This window comes from Eutrigla gurnardus, assembly GCF_963514095.1.
Source record: "Eutrigla gurnardus genome assembly, chromosome: 14".
Lineage (NCBI taxonomy): Eukaryota > Metazoa > Chordata > Actinopteri > Perciformes > Triglidae > Eutrigla > Eutrigla gurnardus.
The window spans coordinates 5,923,636-5,947,429 of record NC_139937.1 but is presented as its reverse complement, the minus strand read 5'-3'; the positions used below and the strand labels follow the sequence as shown (position 1 = coordinate 5,947,429).

General features: G+C 41.8%; 1 protein-coding gene across 4 annotated transcripts in view; it reads right to left on the bottom strand.

Moving 5' to 3' along the window:
* Positions 1-1,025: 1,025 nt before the first annotated feature.
* Positions 1,026-23,794, bottom strand: part of hdac9b (histone deacetylase 9b) — a 34,846-nt gene continuing 12,077 nt past the window's right edge. The window contains exons 1-11 of one of the 4 annotated variants that reach the window (XM_084027060.1): positions 22,536-23,032; positions 15,298-15,539; positions 14,811-14,985; positions 13,222-13,345; positions 12,998-13,119; positions 8,134-8,265; positions 7,687-7,802; positions 6,154-6,276; positions 5,404-5,581; positions 5,056-5,270; positions 1,026-2,964 (exon numbers count right to left, since the gene is read on the bottom strand). In XM_084027060.1, coding sequence (XP_083883186.1) covers positions 2,632-2,964; positions 5,056-5,270; positions 5,404-5,581; positions 6,154-6,276; positions 7,687-7,802; positions 8,134-8,265; positions 12,998-13,119; positions 13,222-13,345; positions 14,811-14,985; positions 15,298-15,539; positions 22,536-22,644 — 1,869 coding nt within the window. In that variant the 5' untranslated portion in view covers positions 22,645-23,032 and the 3' untranslated portion in view covers positions 1,026-2,631. Of the gene's footprint in view, positions 2,965-5,055; positions 5,271-5,403; positions 5,582-6,153; positions 6,277-7,686; positions 7,803-8,133; positions 8,266-12,997; positions 13,120-13,221; positions 13,346-14,810; positions 14,986-15,297; positions 15,540-21,160; positions 21,241-22,217; positions 22,374-22,535; positions 23,033-23,794 lie in introns of those variants that run through there. The other 3 variants (XM_084027062.1, XM_084027063.1, XM_084027061.1) reach the window with 3 other exon arrangements.

The following is a 23,794-nucleotide window of genomic DNA, read 5'->3' as shown; positions in this document are numbered from 1 at the left end:
AGTAAAACAGGCCTCATTTAAGAGTCTAATCCATTTAGAGGAAATAGGAAGGCTTAAGTCGCCCTAACTTCCTTACCCCTTTAAAAATGCTTGTTTGCTTTTACAACTGGCTCTGTGGGCAGCCGGGGAGGGGCAGCGCAGATGGATTCAGCCTTCGTTATTTTTTCTGCCTTTGTAACAGCTCATTTAAAATCACAAGGGCCTGAAGCTCAAGACAGATGGAATCAACTGAAGAAAGAGTCAGTGCCTGATTTAACTCAAATACTTCCTAATGTGAAGTAACGCTACATCTTTATTAAAAAAAAGTACTTGAGGAACTCTCATGAAAGAGTTCCCATATTGTATATAAGGTGCGGCAAAGACCAGGCAGTCTAACTTTCTACAGCCACAACTTAGTCGTCATTTGAAAGACGTTCTCAGAGTGATGCTTGGTGCAGAGCAACATTAGACGATGAGTGAACTTTTTCCAGTCTCATCATTGCGTGTATAGCATATCAGGCCAGTCCCATGAACTAAGCTTGCTGTGAAATTGCTTAAGCTTGGTTTGAAAGAATCTGCGCAAGTAATATATCACCCTCTCGCAGCTCACCTTATCTTGACTGCTCTAATGCTGCCACAAGAAGCCTTGCTTGCTAACATCAAAGACGTGTTTTGAAAGCCTCTTAAGCTCCCTTTAAAGGGTTACAAAGATCCCCTCAAAATAAAAAGTGAAGTTAAAGGACCTAGTGTGGGAAAAGCAAGCTGGGCTAATGATTTAGGCAGTCCATTTGAGATGATGATGTCAAACGTATTAAGAATGCATGAAAGTTTTGAAAGCTTATTGAAAGTCTTAATGGAGTATGTTTTTTTTTTTTTTTTTAGCTTTCCTACAAACGTATTCACACAACCTCTTAATGGACATAAATAGTCTGCAAAGAGTCGTCAGAGGTAAATTCACTTTATTTAAAAAAAGAATGGTTTATCACACAAGGCAAGAAAGAGAAGAAATGCAAACTGCTATGAACAGACCACAGGATTCCCCAACCCCCCTCCACCCAAACCCCCCCACCCCCACTGGCAGCAAAGGGGTTCTCATTACAACCAAATCAAAAGGAGCAAGACAACAAGACTCACATTGTTCTGATTGTGTTTACTTACACTAAAAACATTAAAACCGGACAATCTGAATGTACAGTATTAAACAGACAGTTTTGATTTCCACATGAACCAAACACAGAACCTCATACTAGCCTTTTTTTTTTACATTTAGTTGACGGTACAAATGAAACAGGAAGGTTTACGGCTATGCAATACATTTGTTTGATCACTTTAAGACAGACTATACATGTCGCAATGGGCACTTTCAGGGGAAAAACAGGCTCGAAAAAAGAAAAAGGACAAAGCAAGATCCTGTCCTGTTTTTTTTTTTTTTTTTTTAGTTTTTTTTTTATTGAAGTAACATCAAACCTGCTTGTTGAGGTAAGCATACCACAAGGGAATACGAAGGAAGCGATTCCCTTTAAAAAGGGACTCCCTTAACCATATCCCCACTCACTTTGTAATTCGCCTTGACAGTAAATCAATTCTCAAGCCTGGCCCCTTGGACTTCTCCAACCCTAGGTCCTCCTCTCTCAACATTCCTGCACACATGAATCACTCCAACTCCTGGCTTCTAGAAGGCATTTCCTGCCCGGCCCTCTCTCTCTTTCTCTCTGTCTGACTCCTCTGCTGAAAGCTGGGCAGGAACCCGCCAAGCTTTGATTTGGACCCAGAGGGAGAGAGGGAGGAGAGCTCGGCTTAACACAGGGCCCTGGCTCTGGGACCGCTCCGAGAGAGAGAGACATGGAGACAAGGGGTGTGTTGGGAGATGGCTGCACACCCAAGCGGGGATTTAGTGCTTTATCCTTCAAATTGCAATATGAGCAGCGGACCATATTCCAACGGCAATATCATTCTTAGCGCAAAAGTCTGCCCTAAGGGAGAGTCCTCAGTTAGGATTTAAGTATACATTCTCTCTAAGACAGATGTTCGTTATTATTTCAGTTCTGAGACCACTTAACATGAAAGATCATCACAGATTTTTGAGAACAGCGGAGTATGTAGTGTTTTAAAATCTTTAACAAACTTTATAGGAACTCTCAAAGTTAATAGTGAATAGAAGAGCATTCAAATATTGTATGGCAAAAATGTATACAATGGGAACATAAGTTGGCTCTTCAAACGTGTACACCTGTTCAACCTTCCCAATAGAAATCATCTTTAAATGCTAAATCCACAGTATGTACATACAGCTTGTTGTCAGTTGAGCAGACTCTTGACGACCGAAGCAGCTCTTAGAAAGAACGGTCTAAATTACCTTCATATTATATACATAAAAGTGAAACATACATATTTTACAGAGATCACTACACAAAGATCACAAACAGAGAGTCTTAAAGTGTTGGCTGCAACTGAGTGAAAAGGGGTCATAATCATGGAGAGCTGGCCTACTGTGCAATGGCTGCTGTGTGTGTGTGTGTGTGTGTGTGTGTGTGTGTGTGTGTGTGTGTGTGTGTGTGTGTGTGTATACTGAAGGGATGTAGATGCACTTGTTTGTAGAGACTTTGTTTATCTGCGAATGTTGTGAGTGTGTGATCTCATCCTCTTCCCTTCTCAGATCATGGCTCTTATCACCAGTCGTCCTTTGACCTGGTGGAGATAGGTGCTCTGCTCTGATTCTAGGCCGTGATTGGTCAGGGCCTCGTCCTCACTATCAGCTGGCTCCTCCTTGACCCTGATGACCCCGATGTGAGCGTCGTGGAGCTCGCCGCTCGAGCCACTGCTGCTGCTACTGCTCAGCGTGTGCTTCCGGATGACTCCTCCAGGGGGCAGCCTGTCCTCCTGCATTCTCTCTATCAGCTCTCTGTGTTGCTCCTCCTGCTCTTCCTCCGATTCCTGCAGGTGTGCATTGGGCTGACGTAACTGCTCAATGGACTTGGACAGCAGCTGCAAAACACATCGGCTCCACATTAATGCTGATATCCTGCAGCCAGTGATCTTTAACACGACAAGCTTTTATCAGAACAAAGCAAAAAGAATATCTATTTGCATCCAGAGAGTAGAGGAAGTAAAGTAATCACCTGCCTATTCATAGTCATCTTATACAAGTCATCATATTTTCAAACTACCTGGATATTGAAATAACAAACGCAACAAAACGGGAATAAAACAGATACAATACAGTGTCTGATGGACAATTAAGGCTACACAAGCAATTGTATGCTGTAACATAAAAACTGAGAGACTTGAAAAACAAACTTGATGTGACATTTATATGATGATGAATGCCACATTTTTTACTGGCGACTGCTGATAATCATCTGTATCGGCATGTAATAAAGCTATTGTAGTGGACGTAGATGAGCCATTCCTGCCTTTTTATGTGAGTTACTCAAATTTAACAACATTGGCTGGCACGTGTACGTCAATTAGTGTCACTCCCTTGCTTTCATTTTGAAATACAGCTCAGAATGTCCTCCCTATCATAAAAAGTGTTTTCCTTTGTGGCTATTATGCATGTTTCATCTTACTTCCATCAAACACTCTTAATCAATCAAACACAGTTATTATTTTGATTCAAAAGCATCAAAACTGGTTAAAAGCTGTAAAAACCAGCGGGAAAAAGAGCAAACAAATAGTTTTTGTTTCATATTGGGTTTTTTTAATGGGAAATAGAGGCATATAAGTTGAAATTCAGCCTGTTGTTGGAACTCTATGCAGAGTGATGTTTCAGTGTTTTGCTGTTTTGTTGAATCAGACCTGATGGTGCCATGATTTGATTAGTCTGCCACAAGAGGGCTCCAAGAGCTGCAGCACCTATACTAGCTGGCAACCAACAACATTACTGTCTAGAGAATGTAGGTCTTATATAAATATCCTTTCAGCTATAAGAATTAGCCTCCTTAGCTGGCATTAGTAAACACTGTTCATACCACTTCCTAAAATCCCTAAGCTCTTGTAAATTTCCATTAGTGCCCCCTACTGTTGCAGGCACTGAAGGACGTTTAAAAACAACCGTAGACAAGCCTTTGCTAGGAAATTAATTAGGGCAATGTTTCGGAGATCCCACTCAATAAACACTGAGGGCTCATCCCTGATTAGTGGCCATTTATAACCTCCACTTAAAAAGGCTTTACTTGCGATCTCATTGACCTGAGTGATCAGAGCACGGCCTGTTTACATGTTGCTAGACAAGATGTCGCAATAACTCTAACTCTAAGTTTTAAAACCAAATTAATTTCACAGGGTACTTTTTAATAACTATGGCTGATATTAAAACTAATTTCAGCTGCCTGGCTGTGACACATGTTAGTTACTTTTAGTGCTACAGAGGTATTCAAACTGAAATGGCTTGCCACAGTTAAAGCTGTGCATCTGTACAGTTCAACTCATTAAGTGCTTGTGGTGCTTTGTGCCTTTTATTACTTCTAGGTAAGAGTTGCTCTCCGGTTCCCATAGCCCTTTCAGGGCCCAGCGTTGGGACACATCAGTATGTGAGCTCACACAATGCTGCCTTTCACAGTGTCTGCCACCTCACACACGTCCTTCACCAGAATAATTACACTCTGTGTATAGCGAGGTCACCTCGGCCAGCTAACAGAAACACAAATATTGCCACAGAGGAACAAAATGTATTCTGGGCACTTTTTCGGTCATTTGAACTTAGCTGAATTGAATTTCACAGCGTTAGCATGTGAACAGCACCGATGCCTTAAGCTACGATAATAGAATTAGTGCAGGGGAAGCATTTCTTCCCCATTTGAAGTCAGGCAGAAGTTCTTTGCTTTGCAGAAATAACACCAAGATTCCAGGGAAGAACAGACAAAAGCCCAGGTCGGTAACCCTGAGCTACCACAGATGCTTTTACAAAATGCTAAAAATAGATCAGCATTTTTCTGCTTAAAATGATTAAATCAGACTCCCTGCAGTAAAATGAGACCTCCAGAGACCCAGAAAGGAATATCAAATGCTGTGAATGGCGATCTGAAAGTCAAAATACCTCCCCTGTTATTTGAATATTGATGAACAGCACAATACCTTATTTATATGGATCTGCTGCTGGTACTGTTTCTGTTTCTCCAGGAAGTGCTGGTGTTGCTGCTGGATGACAAGTTGGGCCAGTGTGTTCTGTGGCAGCGGCGCTGACTGGGTCCTGTTCAAGGGCCGATGTTTTGGTAATTTAGGCCGACTGCTGGAGGGCCGATCCTTCATGGTCAGAGGGGACTGAGGGTGAGATGGCATGGTGCCTTGGCCTAGACAAAAAAAAATACTATTAGGTTTCTTCTAACTTCATATTATACATTCATTTAATTTACAGTATATGAATATGTAGTGTAATGCAACGTAAAGTAATGTGATGTTTAACGTCAAGAAATGCGTTCTAACCAGAGGAGAGCATCTTCTGTTGCCTCATCTGCTCCTTCTGGAGGAGGTGTTGAAGGAGGGCCTGGTGACTGGGGCTCACTTTAGACTCCAGGCCTGTCTGTAGGGGCACGGGGCCCAGCAGGTGCCCTGGCAGCCCATGCTTAATTTCTGTCGATCTGTCCTTCAACCCCATGGCAGCCTGAGAGAAGAGACAGGAGGAGGAAGGGGATAAAGTTATGGTTATTCTTCAATCCACACTACACATGCTGTGCTTTAGGCCTGGTCGTCATTTCTAAAAATTTGTAGGACATTTTGTCGTGAATGACGAAAATGATTCTTGTATCTACAAATCAGGCGATGATGAAATCAGAAACCGTCAATGGTTAGAAGTTCCTGAAGCTGAAAAGGCCTCTGTGGAATGTGCTGGAGCGCTAAAAGATGATATATAATGTGCTGTGTTATCAGGAGTTGCACTTGAGTGGACTTGGCTGTGATAAATGAGGTAATAGGGGAAGATAAGAGCATGCCTGACACAAGACACTGCAGAACAATATTTATCTTAGGCCAATAAAATCATTTGGGGGCGCAGGTCAGTGACCTGTGGTCATACAGATAACTCAGACAGCCACTGATGGCAGGTTTTACAACTCATAGACTGAGCAGAAAAACTTGCCACCACTGAACCACAAAACTGGCGTATTAAGCACGACGATATTTCATGTAAAACACATAGGTTATCCAAGAATGTGAAAAACAAAAATCTTTACTCACACTAATCGGTGAGGATGCAGTTGAAAGTCCCAGAGAGATGTTGGGTAAAGAGGGAGATGTGTATAAGCTCAACATGGACACAGAGCCCTCGGGTCGGAATAATCTCGGCTGTGAAGGCCATCTCTACAACACACAGAGGAAAGACAGAGAGATTTAGGAGGAGGCAACAGATTTACAAACCCCAATATGGGCGATTTCAAAAGGCAACATAGGGCAGTAGCATGAATGTTAATGCACTACGACGAATAACAACCCTCCTTGCTGCAAAGGGAAAGGTATGGGGGTTTTATGATAGATGATATAAAGGAGTGGCAGGCAGCAAAGGTTTCCTGGAGCTTCACAGAATGGCACCAGTGAGGACGACACGCTGTTATAAAACATCGCAAACCTCTAAATCTACTGCTCCACCCTCAGTTCTTCAGTCCCCGGTCCCCACCCTCAGGCTACTCTCTCAGAGAACATCAGCACTGGGGCACACTTCCTGTACCCAGCCGAGCAGCGGACCAGCATGTGGTTTTGGAACAGCCATGTTTATCCTTCCAACCCCTACCAGTACTCGGTGACCTGTATGTGGATATCCGGCCCATATTTGACCCAGGGGACCCGTTCCCTCTGAAAAAGGATACCTAATGTAACGGTGCACAAACATGCCTTGCTTTTGCAACAGGCATGAGGTCTAAGGGCAGCCCCACTGTCAACCAATGGCTTTCATGAGAGCCTAAGCTTGGGCTGATACAATAGCAAAGCTGTGTGTTTGTGTTGTTAGAATGTGGGTGTCTTTGGCTACCAGCGCCTGGGATATCAATTAAACTCCACAGTTCGTCCATCGCCCTACAACCCCAACCTTCAGCCCAAAGTCAGGGCGTCTCCCCCTTCTCTGTGTCGCTGGACATCCCTGGGAGAGTAAACAGCGATGGTTAGGGAAAACACAGCTGTTCTGTTCAGATTGTTCAGAGATGTGTCATATCTGTCACCCTCTATAATGGTCTGCTTTGTGAGCTCGGTCCAAGGGGAGCTCTGGTCAGTAACTCAGCCATGAATCTATTGGGAAACGCCTCCGTACAACTCAGAACACGCAGCCAAGCCAGTGACAGGAATACAATGACAAGCCAACAGCAACCTTACAGCCAAACTAAGGTTTTTTTTTTTTTTGGCAAAACATTCAAACTGATTGTGCAGCACATCTGGTTAAAAAAAAAAATGTTGGATAGTAAAATGAGAAGCATTAATTTCTACTGTTGTTTTTGCATAATGTGTCATCTTTATGCAAGCAAACTTGGGGAAATCAGACATGTGGGTCAAGCGGTGCCTCTTTAATGTCAGTGTGGAGTCATTTTCAATGGAGTGTAACAGACAGAGGACAACTGGCTGTTTTCATAGCTGCAAGCAGAAGGCTAGACAGGCATTTAGTGACCTGACATAAAAGTACAGTTTGGATTTTCAAATGACTTGCATGCAGAATAACATCAGCAGTAAGACGTTTGCTTCACTTTTTGGCAAATCAATAGCAGTGCTGATGATTTATAAACATACCTCAGTTTTTGTGGTAGTAGGCAGGGAGGAGGGTCCATTTTCAGCCCCCAAGGCACTGGAGGCCCCTATTGGAGAGCTGGGGCCAGAACCAGGGGCACTGTTCGTGGGCGTAGAGTCTGCGAAACATCAAGGAGTTAAACATAGTATGCATGCTCACACTCTACGCACAACACACATGAGACTTGGCATAACAGCTGCAGCCTCACAACAGTTTCATTTGTACAGTCACGGCTGCCTGATTACAATGGTCTTTCTGACATTAAAATGGAATAACCGCATATGCTACTGCATTGTAAATGACTGATTATTATGTACCTAAACATTAAAGTGCAGTCTTGAATTATTTTCAGAACAGAGAACAGATGAAAGATAAAAGATGTAGAAGACTGTCTGCATGTCGTAACAAGGACAAATAAAATTCAACATATAGCCATCAATCAAACATACCCATTAGCTCCAGAGCCCTCTTCTTGTAAGGAGTCATGATGTTTCCATCTCTTCTCTTGAGCATCGGGCTGCTCCTCCTCTCTGCCACCTTCTGCTTCAGTCGGGATCGTACCTTCAGGTTTGGCTCAGACGCTGAAGAATAATGAACACACATTTTCTTCTGTAAGTGTCAATTCACACTATTTGGACAATTAGGAAGCCCCGCCACATGGAGATATAGTATAAGACAAGTCATGTGAGTGTCTTTTAATCAAATGCTTTTATGCAGCCTGAGTGAAATGTGATCAAAGAACTTAGTATCATTGTAAACTAAGAGCAAACTAAAAGAGAACTAAAGACACTATAAATCAGTTCAAATTAAGCAATGTTGTCACTTTTCAACATGTAACAATTTCAGTTTCTGTGAAATTCAGAGCAGGTTTCAGATAAATTAAATGAGTCAGGATTGGGCCCATTTCCACCTCATCTGGACTAAATTAGGTTGAGCAACACACAGGCTCTAAGTGAAATAGTCCGCTACCTGCCGCCCTGGTGACCACAGTCTGATACAGTAGCAACAGTTAAACTAACACAAAAACATGGCAGATGTTTCAGGCTCGCCCCACGCCCCCTTCTGCTAATGCAAAACAGAGATACCCAAATACACTGAACACACTCCCAAGTCACACGCAGACACACTCACACACAGCTGAACTGATGCAGACTTACAAATCCACTCCATCAGTGTTGATAGGAATGCTAATGTTCTTCACACTCGACATATTGCTGTCAAACATTTCAACTGCATTAACAATGGATTTTAGGACATTTGTCAAACATTGGCATTTGTTTCACTTTAGACGTTTAAATCTTTTTTAAACCGATATTATACTGCTGTAGATTTACTGAGAATAGATGCTCTTTTACAGAAACAATGTAGCCAAATAGCATAATAAAGCCACGTTTGATGACATTAAATTTAAAAAGTTGAACTAAGCAGGGAGTATAATCATTGCACATTAATGTCTTATTCAACCAATGTTTAATTGCCTAATGCCATTGTGATAAAAGACTAACACAAAGGTGTAACTACTAAACAGAACAGGAACACATGAAATACTTGTTTCATGTTTCTTTATTTTACCTTTAATTTAGTGATAAAATGTGATAACTGTGAATGTAATTTACAGTGTAAATGCTGTACTTTACCTATAGATTAGTTTAGAGTTAAATCAAATATTATATTACAGACCAATGAGTCTCTTACTAAATCTATAGTCAGAAAAAAATCCTGGCCTCTATTTCCTAAATGTTGATGTAGTTACACGTACCTGCCAACCTCTGATAACCTCAATATCACTTATTATATAAGTAGTCTGAAACATGTGTGACAATAGAAAGATTACATAATGCCAACATTGGGAAATAAAGTGGAGGTTGAATCTAGCCAAGGGAATAATCTTTAATAATGTAAGTATCTGTTATGGGAATGTGAGTGAATGCGTTGGTGCGTTGCTGTTGAGTCGTGCTCCAGTCACAGTGACTCGCTAGGTCAACACGTCTCATATGGACTTCCCATCAACCCCGTGGTCATGGAATCACACAGCCCGCCCTACACACTCACACAAGCAAGCAGAATAGATAAGCTGGTCTTGACTGAAAGCCACAGCACAAAGCTGTATCGAAGTTACGTAAACCTGTTACACAATAGCCAACCTGTTTCAATTATTTAGTTCAGATCAATAATTAAATAGGCCTACTGCCATGTGTACAACATACAGCTATCCATAGGGAAGCGGGGCTCTGATGTCGGAGCGCTGCAGGAGGAGGAGAGGGAGCGGTGATGGGGGTAAAGCTAGGAGAGTGGGCCAGATGCTGCTATTTCTGGCTTTTGTCAAAAGCAGCAAAACCCTCTTCCCTAATACGTGGCACAGACCTCTAATCCTGTGGGTGTGAGGTAGAATGAAAGAGAGCGAGGGAGGAAGAAAAGAGGCAGGAGAGATAAATGGAGAGAAAATGCTGCCGGGAGTCGTATGAATCTGCTTCACGCCCTGCTGCCTTGATTGCTTTCTATTTTTACACACTGCTGCCACCAAGCTACGCATCCCAATTGGTCGCCACGGGAACGCTAGACAGCACCTCGGGAACAAACACTTTCTCACTGGTCTCCATGGAAAAAAAAAAAAAATCCCTGATGCACGGTGCAACAGGAGGCAACGATGGCAGCTGCAAAGCACATACACTGAACACCTGGGTCACGTCTGCTCCCCGGCTTCTCAGTTAACTCAAACACACAGTAATGGCGGCGATATACTCGAGTCATAAATCAATCACCTTATTACATTTGAAAGTGGTAGTGCATGGCTGGTGGCTGTGCAAGTGAATGTGTTATGCTATCTCCGCTTAATCAGAATTTTTAACTCCGCTGTCACAGTGAGTGCCTGTGTCCATTAGAGTCTGGACCTGAACAGATGGCTGTGTGGAGAGCTGAGGTGTGTGTTCTGTACATGAAGTGGCCTGCCACACATTTCTCCTGACACTCTGGTTTAAAGTGATGCTGAAATTGCTGAATTAATGCTCAGTTTTTGCAGTTCCTTTAACAACATGTACGCTTAAAGTCCCTCAGATTTGAGATATTCTGAGTAGCAAGACCAGCGAGGTACATTCTTTAAATCATGTTTCTAAAATACAAGAGCAGATAATATACTTAACATAGGGAGTTCCCACGCAACATTTACACTTTACTTTACTTTACAGTTTTACCGATCTTTCCTGCACCTGCTGAATGCACACATTTGGTTAACTGGGTCAAGACCAGAGAGAGTGTTGCGCTTCTTACTGCTAAGCTCCAACTATTTTTGCCCCAGACTATCGCATGCCCTCGGTCCAGTCTATTCTAGGCCGTGGAAGTGAAACAAAGAGGATATATACCAAGTAAACAAGCTAATTACATGAAATTCTTCAAAGTAGTTTGTGCACGGAAGAAATTAAGCCAAAGGCAATTTGGCTACACTGTAATTTTAAGGATATAACTAGTAATGAGACAGTAAATAGTAAATATTTAAATTTCTTTAATGGGATATTTACAGATCCAGTTATCTCTACGGATTATTACAGTGTCTATACCTGCATGTACTATATAGTGTACTTAAAATGGGTTGAAGCTACATTTCAATTTAGTTTTAAAAAGGTACTTATTGACAACCAAGCTACCAAGCGTGACACAATATATATTACATGTACATCATACTCCTCATTGTGAACCTCAACCAGAAAAAAGATGGCACTCATCCCTCTGGCCAAATGCAGCAGAAGGGTATCTGACCTGGAGTGTTGGAGTCATCCCCGCTTTGTTTTGAGAGAGCTATCTTTGCTTAAACAAACAGTCCTGTCGAGGTTCATCCTGCCTGTGCCCGTCTTAACTCGGCAACACCTGCCAATCAGCTATCAGTGACAGCTCGTGGCTCAGGGAACAACACTACCTTTGTGTGTTCCCCTCGGGTGCCAAGCTCTCAGAGGACTTTAATAAAGACAGACAGGAAGTGGGGGAGGAAGGCCTATGCAGGAAATGACCACATATAGATTCAGGAATCCAAAGAGCAAGGAACAGGTCTATCAGTGCGAGAGAGGCAGGCACAGAAACGAGAGGATTGAACCTTGTTTAAAAGGATGAAAATGTTGAGACTGAAATGTTATCCGTTGAGTTATTTGTTTAAACTTGCCTCTTTATATTCACAGTAAAAGGCGAACTATGCTACCAAAAACGGTCTCTCTGTTATTTTAGAAAACTGTCCTTAACTGGATATACTTGTGAGGCAACTCCTTATCTTATGGGTCTAAAGGCACATCCCAGATATATAAATATGTATTTACAAGAGGCAATTCTCTGTACTGAAGATGGTATAATTAGAATAGATTACCATAAATAAAAGATCTCAAACCTTTCATTTACCTTCATAATATGTGTTCTTGCCATGCATTGACTTTATTCTACGATGAGATATAATTCCTTTGCCTGATCTCTAAATTGTGTATACACGCAACATGACAGGCCTGCAGTTAAATAACTCAACACGTATAATTGTTTCCCAGTGTAATTAAAAGAGACACAGAAAGGAAAAGAACATAATGTAATTTGGTGACCTCATTGCAGAATTATGAAGTTTTTTATCTTGGCGAGCTTATGCTCGTGCAAACCAAGAGGCAGGAATTATTCTTATTTACACAAGCATCCCCGAAGGATTCCTCAAACTTTAAACCAACAAACCTGAGCTGCTTTTTGGTGGGAACCTGTGTTTTTTCAAAATAGCTTTGAAAGCTCATAACTCAGGAGGAATTAATCCACCTTAATTCTCCCATTACCCACTAAACAGCTCAAAGAGGCAGTGGAATTTGGTTTATTATTGTAACATAGGGACAAATGTAGTTTCTTTTAAATAATGGCAATGTAATTTCAGTACAAATAATACTAATTAAATGTTTTATTTGCAAAGTGATACTATTAAACTGTGTTGCTGCATGTGTGTTTTAGAGTAATCCAAATAGGAATATGGAGGGTTTAAGTTACATTTCTGGCATGCGTCACCTCTTATGAACATTTTGGGTCGAGCCCTAGGGTATGAGGAAGGGGGAGGGGCTGAGGTCATAATGTGCCTAACTGATGTTATTAGCAGGTCATCAGCAACCTCAGGAAATACTCCATGGGTACACTGACCTCTTAATTGACAAGGGTCAAAAAGACACTCACTGTATTTATAACCCAGTGTAGTTAATGGAAAGTTACCAATACAAGACCAAATCTTAACACGCACACTGAAATATCTTTATGAATGCATGTATATATGTGTATTTTAATTTGAATGTCTGTGCCGGCAAATTCACAAACCTGTCTTTCTCAAGGGGAAGTCGTCCTTGCTCTCGATGGGTGATGGCAGAGTATACTGACAGGTGGGGGATGTGCCCCCCAGAGGTGAAGAGCTTTGGTCCAGTGATGTGTGGTGAGAGGACCTAATCACAAAAACATCAGATTTAGGATAAACGATTATATTTTTATGATATATAAATACAGTATCTGTGTTTGTATCAAAACTGAATATAGAAAATACTTACGTGTACCAAAGTTTTGGGTGGTGGATGAAAGAATGATTAAGTCCGTTACTGGCGGAGTCCTTTGCTGATTTGCTCAACAGAAACTCTTGGAGTTTCTGCTTCACCTCTGTACTTGCCACTGCCCCTGTGAGACCAAAAGACGGAACCAAAGGGATTGGGGTTACCCTAGGGGGCGATGACTCATTATATATTACTGCCCGTTATGAATCAAACTTTAACTCTATTGTAACAGATTCCCTCGCCTGTGTTCCCTGTATCATATGTAACATACGGCCTTCTTGAAGAACAAAATTTAAGTGTTTTTCCTCTTTAATTTCCTCAGATTGAGTTTACAAATATCTTCCCCGGCTGCCACAATTTATGTAGGAAGATCTCCCCCTAGTGGTCTAAGAGCACTATATTAGTTTCAAGCTGCTAAAGTGATACTGCAACGAGATGTTCTTTCTCATTGGAGGGTTACAGTCACAGGTCACAGTTTCAAATTACCTGACCTGACAAAGTCATAAATATCTTTATTATTAGCTACGAGGTAAAAACAGAAATGAAATTCTATATCTGAGACTATTTTCATCGTGCTATTCAAAGACATTTTCTCCTAAACACCAAGCTTAAATGTCACGAGACAACCTCATGTCATCAGTTGCATACTGGTTAAGTACCATGTGATCATCATCATCATCATCATCATCATCATCATCATCATCATAGTGTTGGATATTTCTTTATGTGATGACTAAATTAATTGAAGTTGAAATGTGTCTTGTACCCAGACATTGTCCAGGTTATCTGACATTGAAAAATGATTGCCAGCGACATTAAATAAGAATGTTTTGCCCTGCTTATGAATTGCATCGCACTGGCCCATACAGTGAGAATGATATACTATACATGAAGGTTTAACCATACTGCTATACTGCTGAATATGATCCACTGAGTGTCATTTATCTTAAGGTTGACTCACCAAACAAATGAAAACATATTTTTGCAGTTATTGACAGTCCTTGCAGATATTTCCGGCTTACATCAGCATTTGATATATCTGCATATGTAATTTAGAAGGACTGCTCCTTTAACACTCCAACTATTTTACATGTTTTATGTGTTGTTTTGATCCCAGCACTAAGTAGGAGTTTTATCAAATATTATCCTGTGGAAGTTTCATTACATTATAGGAAATATATTAATGTGGACTCCATGATGTGTAGCTATTGGAAAAAAGCAACTGGAGATCTGAATAAGAAGAGGAAGAACAATTTAATGTTATACCAAGGTAGTTTAAAACTCCCTTTTATTATAATGAAATAGAATTTTATGGCTAAATTATGGCTAATATCCCTACAGAGGCTATATTGAACCTCTACTGCTATCCTGCCAGATGACCTCAAGGCTATTATCCCAGTAAGAATGATGATAACAGAACATGGACATGACTCCCTGTGAACATATGAGAAAATAATTCAGCGACAGTAACATATTCCTATCCAGCTGTTATATGTATATTTTGCTGGCTTTTGCCTCGGGCCCTGAAAATAACTAATTCCACCCCTGATGTTAAGGAGATGGTGATGATGGCGGTGTCAAGCTCTTACTCTCTCGGGAGCGCTCCTTGCCCCTGAGGAGGAGGCTGGAAACATGCAGCTCTCGCCGATGCCTCTCCTGCTCCTTCTCCTGCTGGCTCTGCTGCTGCTGCTGCTGCTGCTCGAGACGACGCTCCTTCTCTACAAGTTCCTGCTGCTGTTTCATGGCCTGGAGCTCATGCTGGAGCTGGGAAAATAACATAGGCATCAAATCAATATGAAGAGAGCTCACTGACTATTACGTTTTAAACTATAGTGTGAGCTTCTGCAGATTCTAGTTTGCTGGGTTGGACTATTCTGTAAAAACAACACTCGCACCGTTCTGTAATGTATTGCTCAACACACTGCTGCTGAGTTGTTTCTTATTTTCTGCACACTGTGATGTTGTCCTGAGCTATAATGTTTTCTACTGATCTGCAGTATGCCATGATGTTTTGTGCTCTACTGTGTACACCGCTGTGCTGTCCTCCATATTCCAACTGTACAGTGCAATGCTGACCTTGAGGTGCTCCTGGAGCTGAGCCTGATGCTGACGGGTCAACTTCTCATGCTGCTTCTGGAACTCGCTGATTAGTAGCTGTTTCTGGATCTGCTGCTGCTTCTGAATGAGGAGCAGCTCCTGCTGCAGCTGCCTCTCCCATAGTCCCGGGTCAGAGCCTGACCCTAGCATCCTCAGATCTGTACGCAGGTCCAACGGAGATAAGGACTCCACAGCCAATGGCACGTCTGGCTTAATGTCCACTGTGGCCCACAGAAGGGAGAGCAGAGAGAAAGAACGAGACGTTAGAGATGTCAGTTCATCGATTGCACCTTTACTTGTATCAATGCTGCAGAGCAAGATATGTTGCTCAAAGAAAAAGACAAAAAGTGAAAAAAAAGTGAAAAAAGATGAAACATTTAAGGATGATAGGGGAGGAAAAGAAGGGTCGGGAAAGAGGAGCACAGCTTTCTCTCTCATGATCCTTTTAAACCTGCAATTATAATAGTTGCTGTAAACAAACATGGGATCACATCCGTCAGCGTAGCCTACTGGGAGCAGCTGCAGAACAGACTCAATAGACATTTGGCACGACATGTTGAAGTGGTCATTTAAAGTATTTACATAAATCCTATCTTCCCACTGTTTGACAAATAAATAAAGGGAGAACTTCTCCCTGTCCGTGACAGAACACCATGCAGATATCCCTTGTTAACATAAATGATTAAAGGCAAAGTATTTCGTGAGCCTTGACCCCGCATACGTTTGTGGATTCGTGTTCCTGTGATCTTTCCATCTTTGTTCTTCAGCACGGACGCTGCAATTTGCGAATCCGTAAGAACGTCCTTTGTCTTTGACAACTACCTCCATTATAAGTAATTACCAGATACAAAGCGAGAGGGCATCCCTTTGGTCTCCAAGCTCTATATATAGGCTATTCCACAGAGAAAATCGATTGCCAGTTAAGAACATAGGAGACAGGGCTACTTCATCTCTCTATTCCATAGAGGATGATTAGTGATCGCACAATATTTGTCTTCATGTTTGTTATGCTTGTTTTCATCCACACTACTGTATCTAGTTAAATCACTGCTTCAGGAGGAATGCTTTTGCCTTCAACGGAATCACATCTTTGTACTATTTCAGTTATTAAATCATGTATTTAGGCCTGTATTTGACCAGTAATTAACTAAAAAGGTCAAAATGACATATTAGTTAGGCTGATCGTGATGTGACATTCAAGAAAGGGTACGCATTGTCCAGACTGTGTAATGTCTCTTCCATCTTGAGACCAGAGAAATATTCCTACCTACTTAAAATTCCATTGGCTGGATGGATATTTATTGAGTGCATTCATTGCTGTAATCTCCTCAAGGGTCACATTTGAGGGAACAAATACAAGCAATGTTACTACACTACTTGTTCTTTGGAAGCACAAGAGAAATCTAGCACGCTACAATTTATATGTTCACATAAATCATCTTGCGGCAGTCCTGCTATGCATTAATCCTCATAAACTATAATGAAATGCCAATAAAGACTTTAAACCTGCCAAAAGGAGCAGCATCAGCAGTAGCCATCAATTAAGCAGCAGTGCCCTCCCGTTCACTGATGCTGTCAGGCTCACTGGCGTCCATTTGTTTTGTCATGAAGCCTGTTCTTCATTGCCACCATTCCATGTGCATGCGGCGGTGATGATTATAAATAGAAACATAAAAGCAAGTGGCGCAATCCTGGTCTGTGACAACCCCCACACCCTAGTATCCACCACCCTAACTTGCCGCTACCATGGCAACACTGGCGACGTAATTATGTCTCCCCATCCTGCAGATATCGAGTCTCGCTGCATGTCATCTCTTGCCTACAGTGGTAATGTGACATGTTGACTATTATATCAGCTTTTCAGCTCTTATATAAGAAAGGAGTCCCCAGCAGAGAGACAGAAAGAAAGCATGACAAAACCCTCCAACCACACACACACACACACACACACACACACACACACACACACACGCACACACACTGCAGAGATTCAGTGGCTAAGTGATATCTTGTCTTAAAACATGTTCAAAGGCTGAAGACAGCTAGAGGGGACTCCCATACTGTAATTTTTCTTTCTGTGTTCTAAAAACAGCTCCCGTGAAATGACAGAGGAGGGCAACGGCTCGGCAGGCAGAGAGAACAGGCACCTGTAGAACAGACCCTTCTCTCCTGACAGGGAATATTAATCTTAGCGTGTAACATCTCGACTAAGGACTCATCTATAGCAGGAGCTCTTCCGGGGGCCTGATGAGAACCTGTGAACTATTGAAGGGCTCAGAGAGTCAGACAGCCCTAGTGCTACTTTTGCCTAATGGACCTAAATATAGCAACAAAAAACACCTGCTGCCTGGGAGAATTCACCACTGAGATATCTAATTAATCTCATATTTCATTCTGTACCCTCACTGTGACTGGCATTAAGGATCTCCACTTTGATCAGCACATCAAGCTGAGCCTCCATCACAAAATCTCAGATAGAGGTTTAACAGGATGGGGAGGGGGAGGAGTAGGAGGAGTAGGAGGAGGAGGAGGAGGAGGGGGAGGAGTGTGAAAGCGTAAGCCACCTTTGATAACCGAGGCTGTATAAAATGGCCCTAGAGGAAACCACAACAACCTCGTGTGCCTGCTTTTGACCACTCTCTGTCCACTGTGTCGGAGAGAATAACGCTGGATCGAATGACAATGTTGAGAGAATAATAATAAGGTCCTACAGGTAGGTAGGCATTGTTTGAGCTCCACTGAAGCCCCGACTAATGAATAATTTACAACTTTCATTCCTCATGATTGACAATATTCTCTGTGCTGATTGAAACAGAGAAAAGGTCACTATCTATGTACTTTACTCAACCACAGAGTAGATTAGACCTGCATATCTAATGCCACAAATGTATAGTTGAAGTCAAATACACACTGGAAATAACCAAAACTCAAATCTGCTGTTTCTATATTACAAAAATAATCCTGAGACAGAGAAGAATACGGAACTACCAGTAACTAGAGCTAAATATAAATGCTTTTCTGAGCAGGATCTTAATATAGACAATGTGAAAAGGGCTGTCACAGTTGTGAGGCCGCCTGCTCAATTTAACACGGGGCAAAAATAAAAGCGCAGTGCTGCATTTGTGAAACTTTCAGGTCACTTCTGAAATTATCACTCGCAAAGACGAGCGCGCCGCATTTGGTTCAGTGGTCCGACATCACCATTTATGATCACCACCCTTGATATGAATTTTTTCATTTCATTTTCAAACTATTTTTTTGTCGTGAAAGTGAAGTGCTTCCTGATTGGTGGAAAGTGCACAGACGTGTCTCCAAGCACTGGTAAACAAGAGATTTATGAATGACAGGTCCCAAATTTGTTTTTAGCACAAGGGAGCGACAAGCACCCTGCCCCATGCCCAAATTCCTCCCTGCGGAGGGCCTGCCAAGGGGGGATAGGGTGACTCATAGCCCGTGACCACACTCCCACTGCAGCATCGCACCGCCAGTGTCCCCAAAGTGTTTATTTCTATAACTGATCTGCCTCTCATTAGCCTCGGTGGTGGTTAGAGTGACAATCACAGCCTTAATTTGAGATGTTGGATGGCTGTCTTTTTCTGCCTCAGGCCACATTAGCAGGTTTCCCACCCCGGAGAGAGAATAGACACACATCGTCAGTGACATTACTGTTAACATGTGAGGAGTCTGAGATGCATAGATGCCTAAAATGTTATCAACGTTGCATCATGTCATTGTGCAGATTTTTTTAGAACACCTTGGCATTTCAAAGTAATATTTTCTCCCATAACACAGCATATGAACTGATAACTAACGTGTTATCAACAAGGTAAACATTACCTGCTGAATATAAGCACCAATCTTACACCTCAGTTTGCACGTAGAGGTACTGTCTGACGTCACTGAATGAGTCTAATAATATTCAGATTTTATAAATAAAACTTGTTATGTTATGTTGTATGTTATGTTCATGTTATTCAATTGATTCTTACAATGATGCTCATATTGTTGTTAACGTTTTGCAATAGTTACATTTGCAAGAATTCAAAAACAACACCTGAATCATGAAATGTTAATAATCACATACCGATGTTTCTTGTCATTAGTCTCAGAATCAAACCTTTTGCACCAAATTAAAAGCAAATGTACCAAAATACTGACACGGTTATGGTTAAGTAACCTGCTCTTTACAGATTTTTAAACTAACAAACTAATTATCCATCACAAACTCCTAAACATTGCCAGAATGTAAAGTGTAGTTCACCATTAGCACTCACCATATTAGTAGAACATATTATGATAAAGTAATGTGATACTGACCATGGACCATCATCTTTATATACTGTATATGTTTCATCGATGAAACACAAAAATGGCAACATAATGGCCGACTGTGTGTCCAGTTTGAACATGTTATATGTTACATGCATTCAGTGAGCACTTGAGATGGTTGCTGGTCTAAATTCCCCGTCTGACAGTATAAATAGAACCAGAGATACAGAACATGTTTGAGGGCAAAAATAAGCTGATGCTTGGGACTGCAATGTGGCGCTGGATCTCTCATTAAGTGCCTTGTTATTTTGAGCAGCTGGCAAGTCTAAAGCAAGAAACAGGTCTTTATTTTTAAGACTCGGGCTCGTCCTTGCAGCTGATCCGGAGCCGCGGCTCACAGGCTATCTGCTAACAAAGAGGCCTGAGCTGAGGGGTGCAGTCGTCTCCTGTGCTGCCTTCATGCCAAACCGTCCACCAAAACAACAACAGAAAACTACATACTCTAAATCTCTATCCAAGAAAAAACACGGAGAAAGCCCAGGAAGCTGTAAGTGATAATTAGCAAGTCCCTCCCTATCCTCTGTGGACCACATTGGCATCAGATCCTACAGTCAATAAAATTCCTAATAAATCAATCACAGAGAGTCAATTTCCTTAATGCTTTGAGCAACAGCAAACACTCCAAGCAGGAAAAGCATCCCTGAGCATCACGGATAAACAAAAGCCATGCACTGTGGAAAAACAGAAATAAAAACATGCAAAAACGTAATGTTTCAGTTGGGCTTTCTTTTCAATACTCTCTTCACCTTAATATTACCAATGGTTTCGAAATAATAACGGAAATTAATTTGTATAATGAGAAACTGTTATGCAATACTGAAATAAAATCTAATTCATTTGAGTTATTTTGCAAGGCCTCTTTAGTGGTTCAAAACATGAAACCTGAATAGATACAGGATGGAGACAAGAGGACTTGAAAGGTGCAGCATTGTTATTGTCTGAAAGGTTGAAGAGAGCTTGCATGATATTTAGCATAATATTTCTGCACTCATGGGAAAGTAATTAGTTTTCCCTTGATGGAGAGCCTATCCAAGGGCCATTTTTGTCAAAACTGACTATATGTTACAGACATTTATTAAATAAATTGGTATTATGCCCTTTGTTTTCATGGTCTACTTGAAATGTAACAACAGTGAAGTATCAATTCACAAATGCACTAATAAGCAGACATAAGGATCACTTCACCAACAGTAATCGTGATATAATATACAGCATGTGAAAAATCCAAACCCTGCTCTATTTTAAAGGAAATGTGTCTGCACAACCAACAACACTCACATGACAGCCAGTAATCTCATACAAAGGCATGGAGGTGCATTTTTAGACAGAAATGCTAGTCATTGTCAAGTGATTTACCATAAAGTGGAAAGAACAAATTAAACGGGCAAATGACAGGATTCTCTATAAATATCTGTTCCAAACCACTGTTATATCAGGAGCATGCCGAGATGGAATGATAACGCACAGATGCCTAATCTTAGCAGGCTAATGCCATAAGCTGAAAATAACTCACCTAAGAATAGCTGACCCACAGAATAAGCAAGGAGCCCGAATTCAGGCGCTCGGTATATCTGTTGTTTGGCTCCCAGGCTGTTAAGGCAGAAGGGAAAAAAGCCTCTTCTGCTGCCTGATAGTCAAATAATATGCTCTATTGACAGATATCAGAGATGGAGTGTGTCATCTCCCTGTCCCCGCCTTATTTTTAAATCTCCTCACGTTTTAAGCCCACTGCCTCTAGATGATTTCAGTCACCCGTTTTGCTCAGCTGAAGTAAGAGGCAGGGTTGTGTTGAGTTGTTTTGTTGTTTGTTTTTTGATGTGAGAGTTTTTTACTTATTTTTTACACCAAAAATCACCGTTAAAGTAAAACATTTAAATGCACATTTAACAATTAGTTCTAATTACTCAACATCATGTCGTTACCTCATGCTGTCGGCTTACTGTGGATCATGCAGCGATAGCTCAAAGGTCACAATACATTTTTCAGTAAATTAAGCACTCACATGACTTAATCCGTACTCATTACACATGCGTCTCAGTCACCCACATGACCAGGATTTCACAAAGCACAATGCTTGGACTCTGAAGTGATTTCCGGAGACAATGTTTCACATTTTGTCAATAGCTACGAGCTGAAAAGGTGTGACTCATCCTGAGTGAATAGATGTTACTCATACTGATGTCAGCCATGTCCTCTTCAATTCAATTCTCAGGTCAAAAATAGAACAGTCAATGTCTGTGGTAAATATCCTGAGAGAAACCTTTCAGTTGTCCCTTCAGTATTTCTGTCAGTTTTTCCTGTTCCCTGAAAAGTGCACGCTGACATGGAAGCTCGCAAAACACAACATCCCTTTCATGTTCACTGTGACTCATTTCAGTCAACTACAGCGTGGAAATAGTATTAACACAATTCCTCATCTGAGTAGAAAAACGACACTCTGGGCATGTTGTTATATTAAGATAAACGCCACTTTTTTTTAACACTTTACATGACATCTTTTATCACACGTTAACAATCCCCCTGAGAAAGACCAATCATAAAGCAGCGTTTCCCATCACAAGAGCAAATACCTTGATTCAGGAAGAAGTGCCTGATCCTACCACGTCGTTGGCTGAAAAGGTTTGAGTTCTCTTTGCACACAGAATAGGAGACCGGCTGAGCGCAAAGAGTTGAGAGTATGTAAGAGAGGGAGGGAGAGAGAGAGAGACGGAGTGAATGTGTGCGAGAGAGGCACCGACGATGGGAAATAGCGGAGAAGTAGGAAGAGATTCAGAGATAGAGGAAAGGCAAAGAGAGATTGGAATGCAAAGAGGGGAGAGAAAAAAAAAAAAGGAAGGAGAAAAAGGAGATTCCTCAAAAGGAGATGAAACGCCGGGCTGTGTGATCACCTGAGTTGTTCACGTTGTGCATCTTACTCTGGCTGGGGAACTGCTGGTGTCCAACGCGCCTTTCTGTTGTGGAGAAACTTGACTCGCCCTCGTAAATCGTCTGCAGCATACTCCACTCAGCGCTCAGGTCTCATTGCAAGCCTTGCGTTTCCTGTCACCAAGAGCCACCCCTCAGCCACTCAGGGGAGAGACCACGACAACAGACAACTCTCCCCCTTCTTTTGCCTCCTCCTCTGATCAACTACGCTCACCGGAGAGCAAACACTAACTGCACACTCTCTCTGCAGGGGCTGCCACTCTCCCGGTGCCTCCGTCAATCTGGTCCAAACACTTACACAGTTTCAGGAGAAGATGGTCCAGCTTTTTTCCCCCTTCTAATCTGCCTCTCTCCCTATTCCTCTCCAGTTCCCTTTTCTCTCTCCTCAGTAAAGTGAGTGGAGACAGAGATAATGTAAAGCTGAGTTGCTAGGAAAGCCGTGAAGTGAGTACTGAGCACCTCGCTGAGGCAGTAATGCAAGCCAGGGAGGGAGCGAGCGAGCTTCATTTGCATGTGAATCAACAACTGCGTGGCCCACAGGTGACAGAAATAGAACAATGGCCAGCCCTGGCTAAAAATAGGTCAGGCGAGGCGCGGGGATTGGAGCAGCATTGATGCGTTTAAAAATACCACACCAAACACAGCTGTCTTCTTCTGCTCCTGCCAGAAGGCATGTCTCCTGACTCCCTCACTGCAGATGGAGGCTCAATTCCTTTCTCTCTCTCACTCACTCTATTTATGTCTTCATTTTGTTCTCTCAGGTACATGGGTGGAACGATCCATCGCTGCCTCGCTGCCTCTGAAAGAGGTGAAATTCACCTCTGTGCAATATTATGTCAAAGGGTTTGTGAGGTTTCTTTTATATGTAAGGTGCCTTTTATATGATTCGCAAAAAAATGGAATAGTGCACTGACATTTTTGGGCAAATAGTACAAAAACGATGAGGATATATTCCAATAAACACAAATGTGACAGCATTTAGGTAAAAAAAATGTGTGACAAAAACCTAACAAGATGCGTTATGTCAAGCCAGACACCAAATGAACACTGTGTTCATTTAAGACTCAAGAGTGTAACCTCACTGCATTAAGTACGTGTGTGTGTGTTGGGTTCAGTGTGTATCCAGGGCAGTACTGCCGCTCAGGAAGCATGCTTTCACCTCGCCAAGGAAGCCAACTGTAAGATGCCATGACAGCATGATCGCAATTACATAAACCTCTCA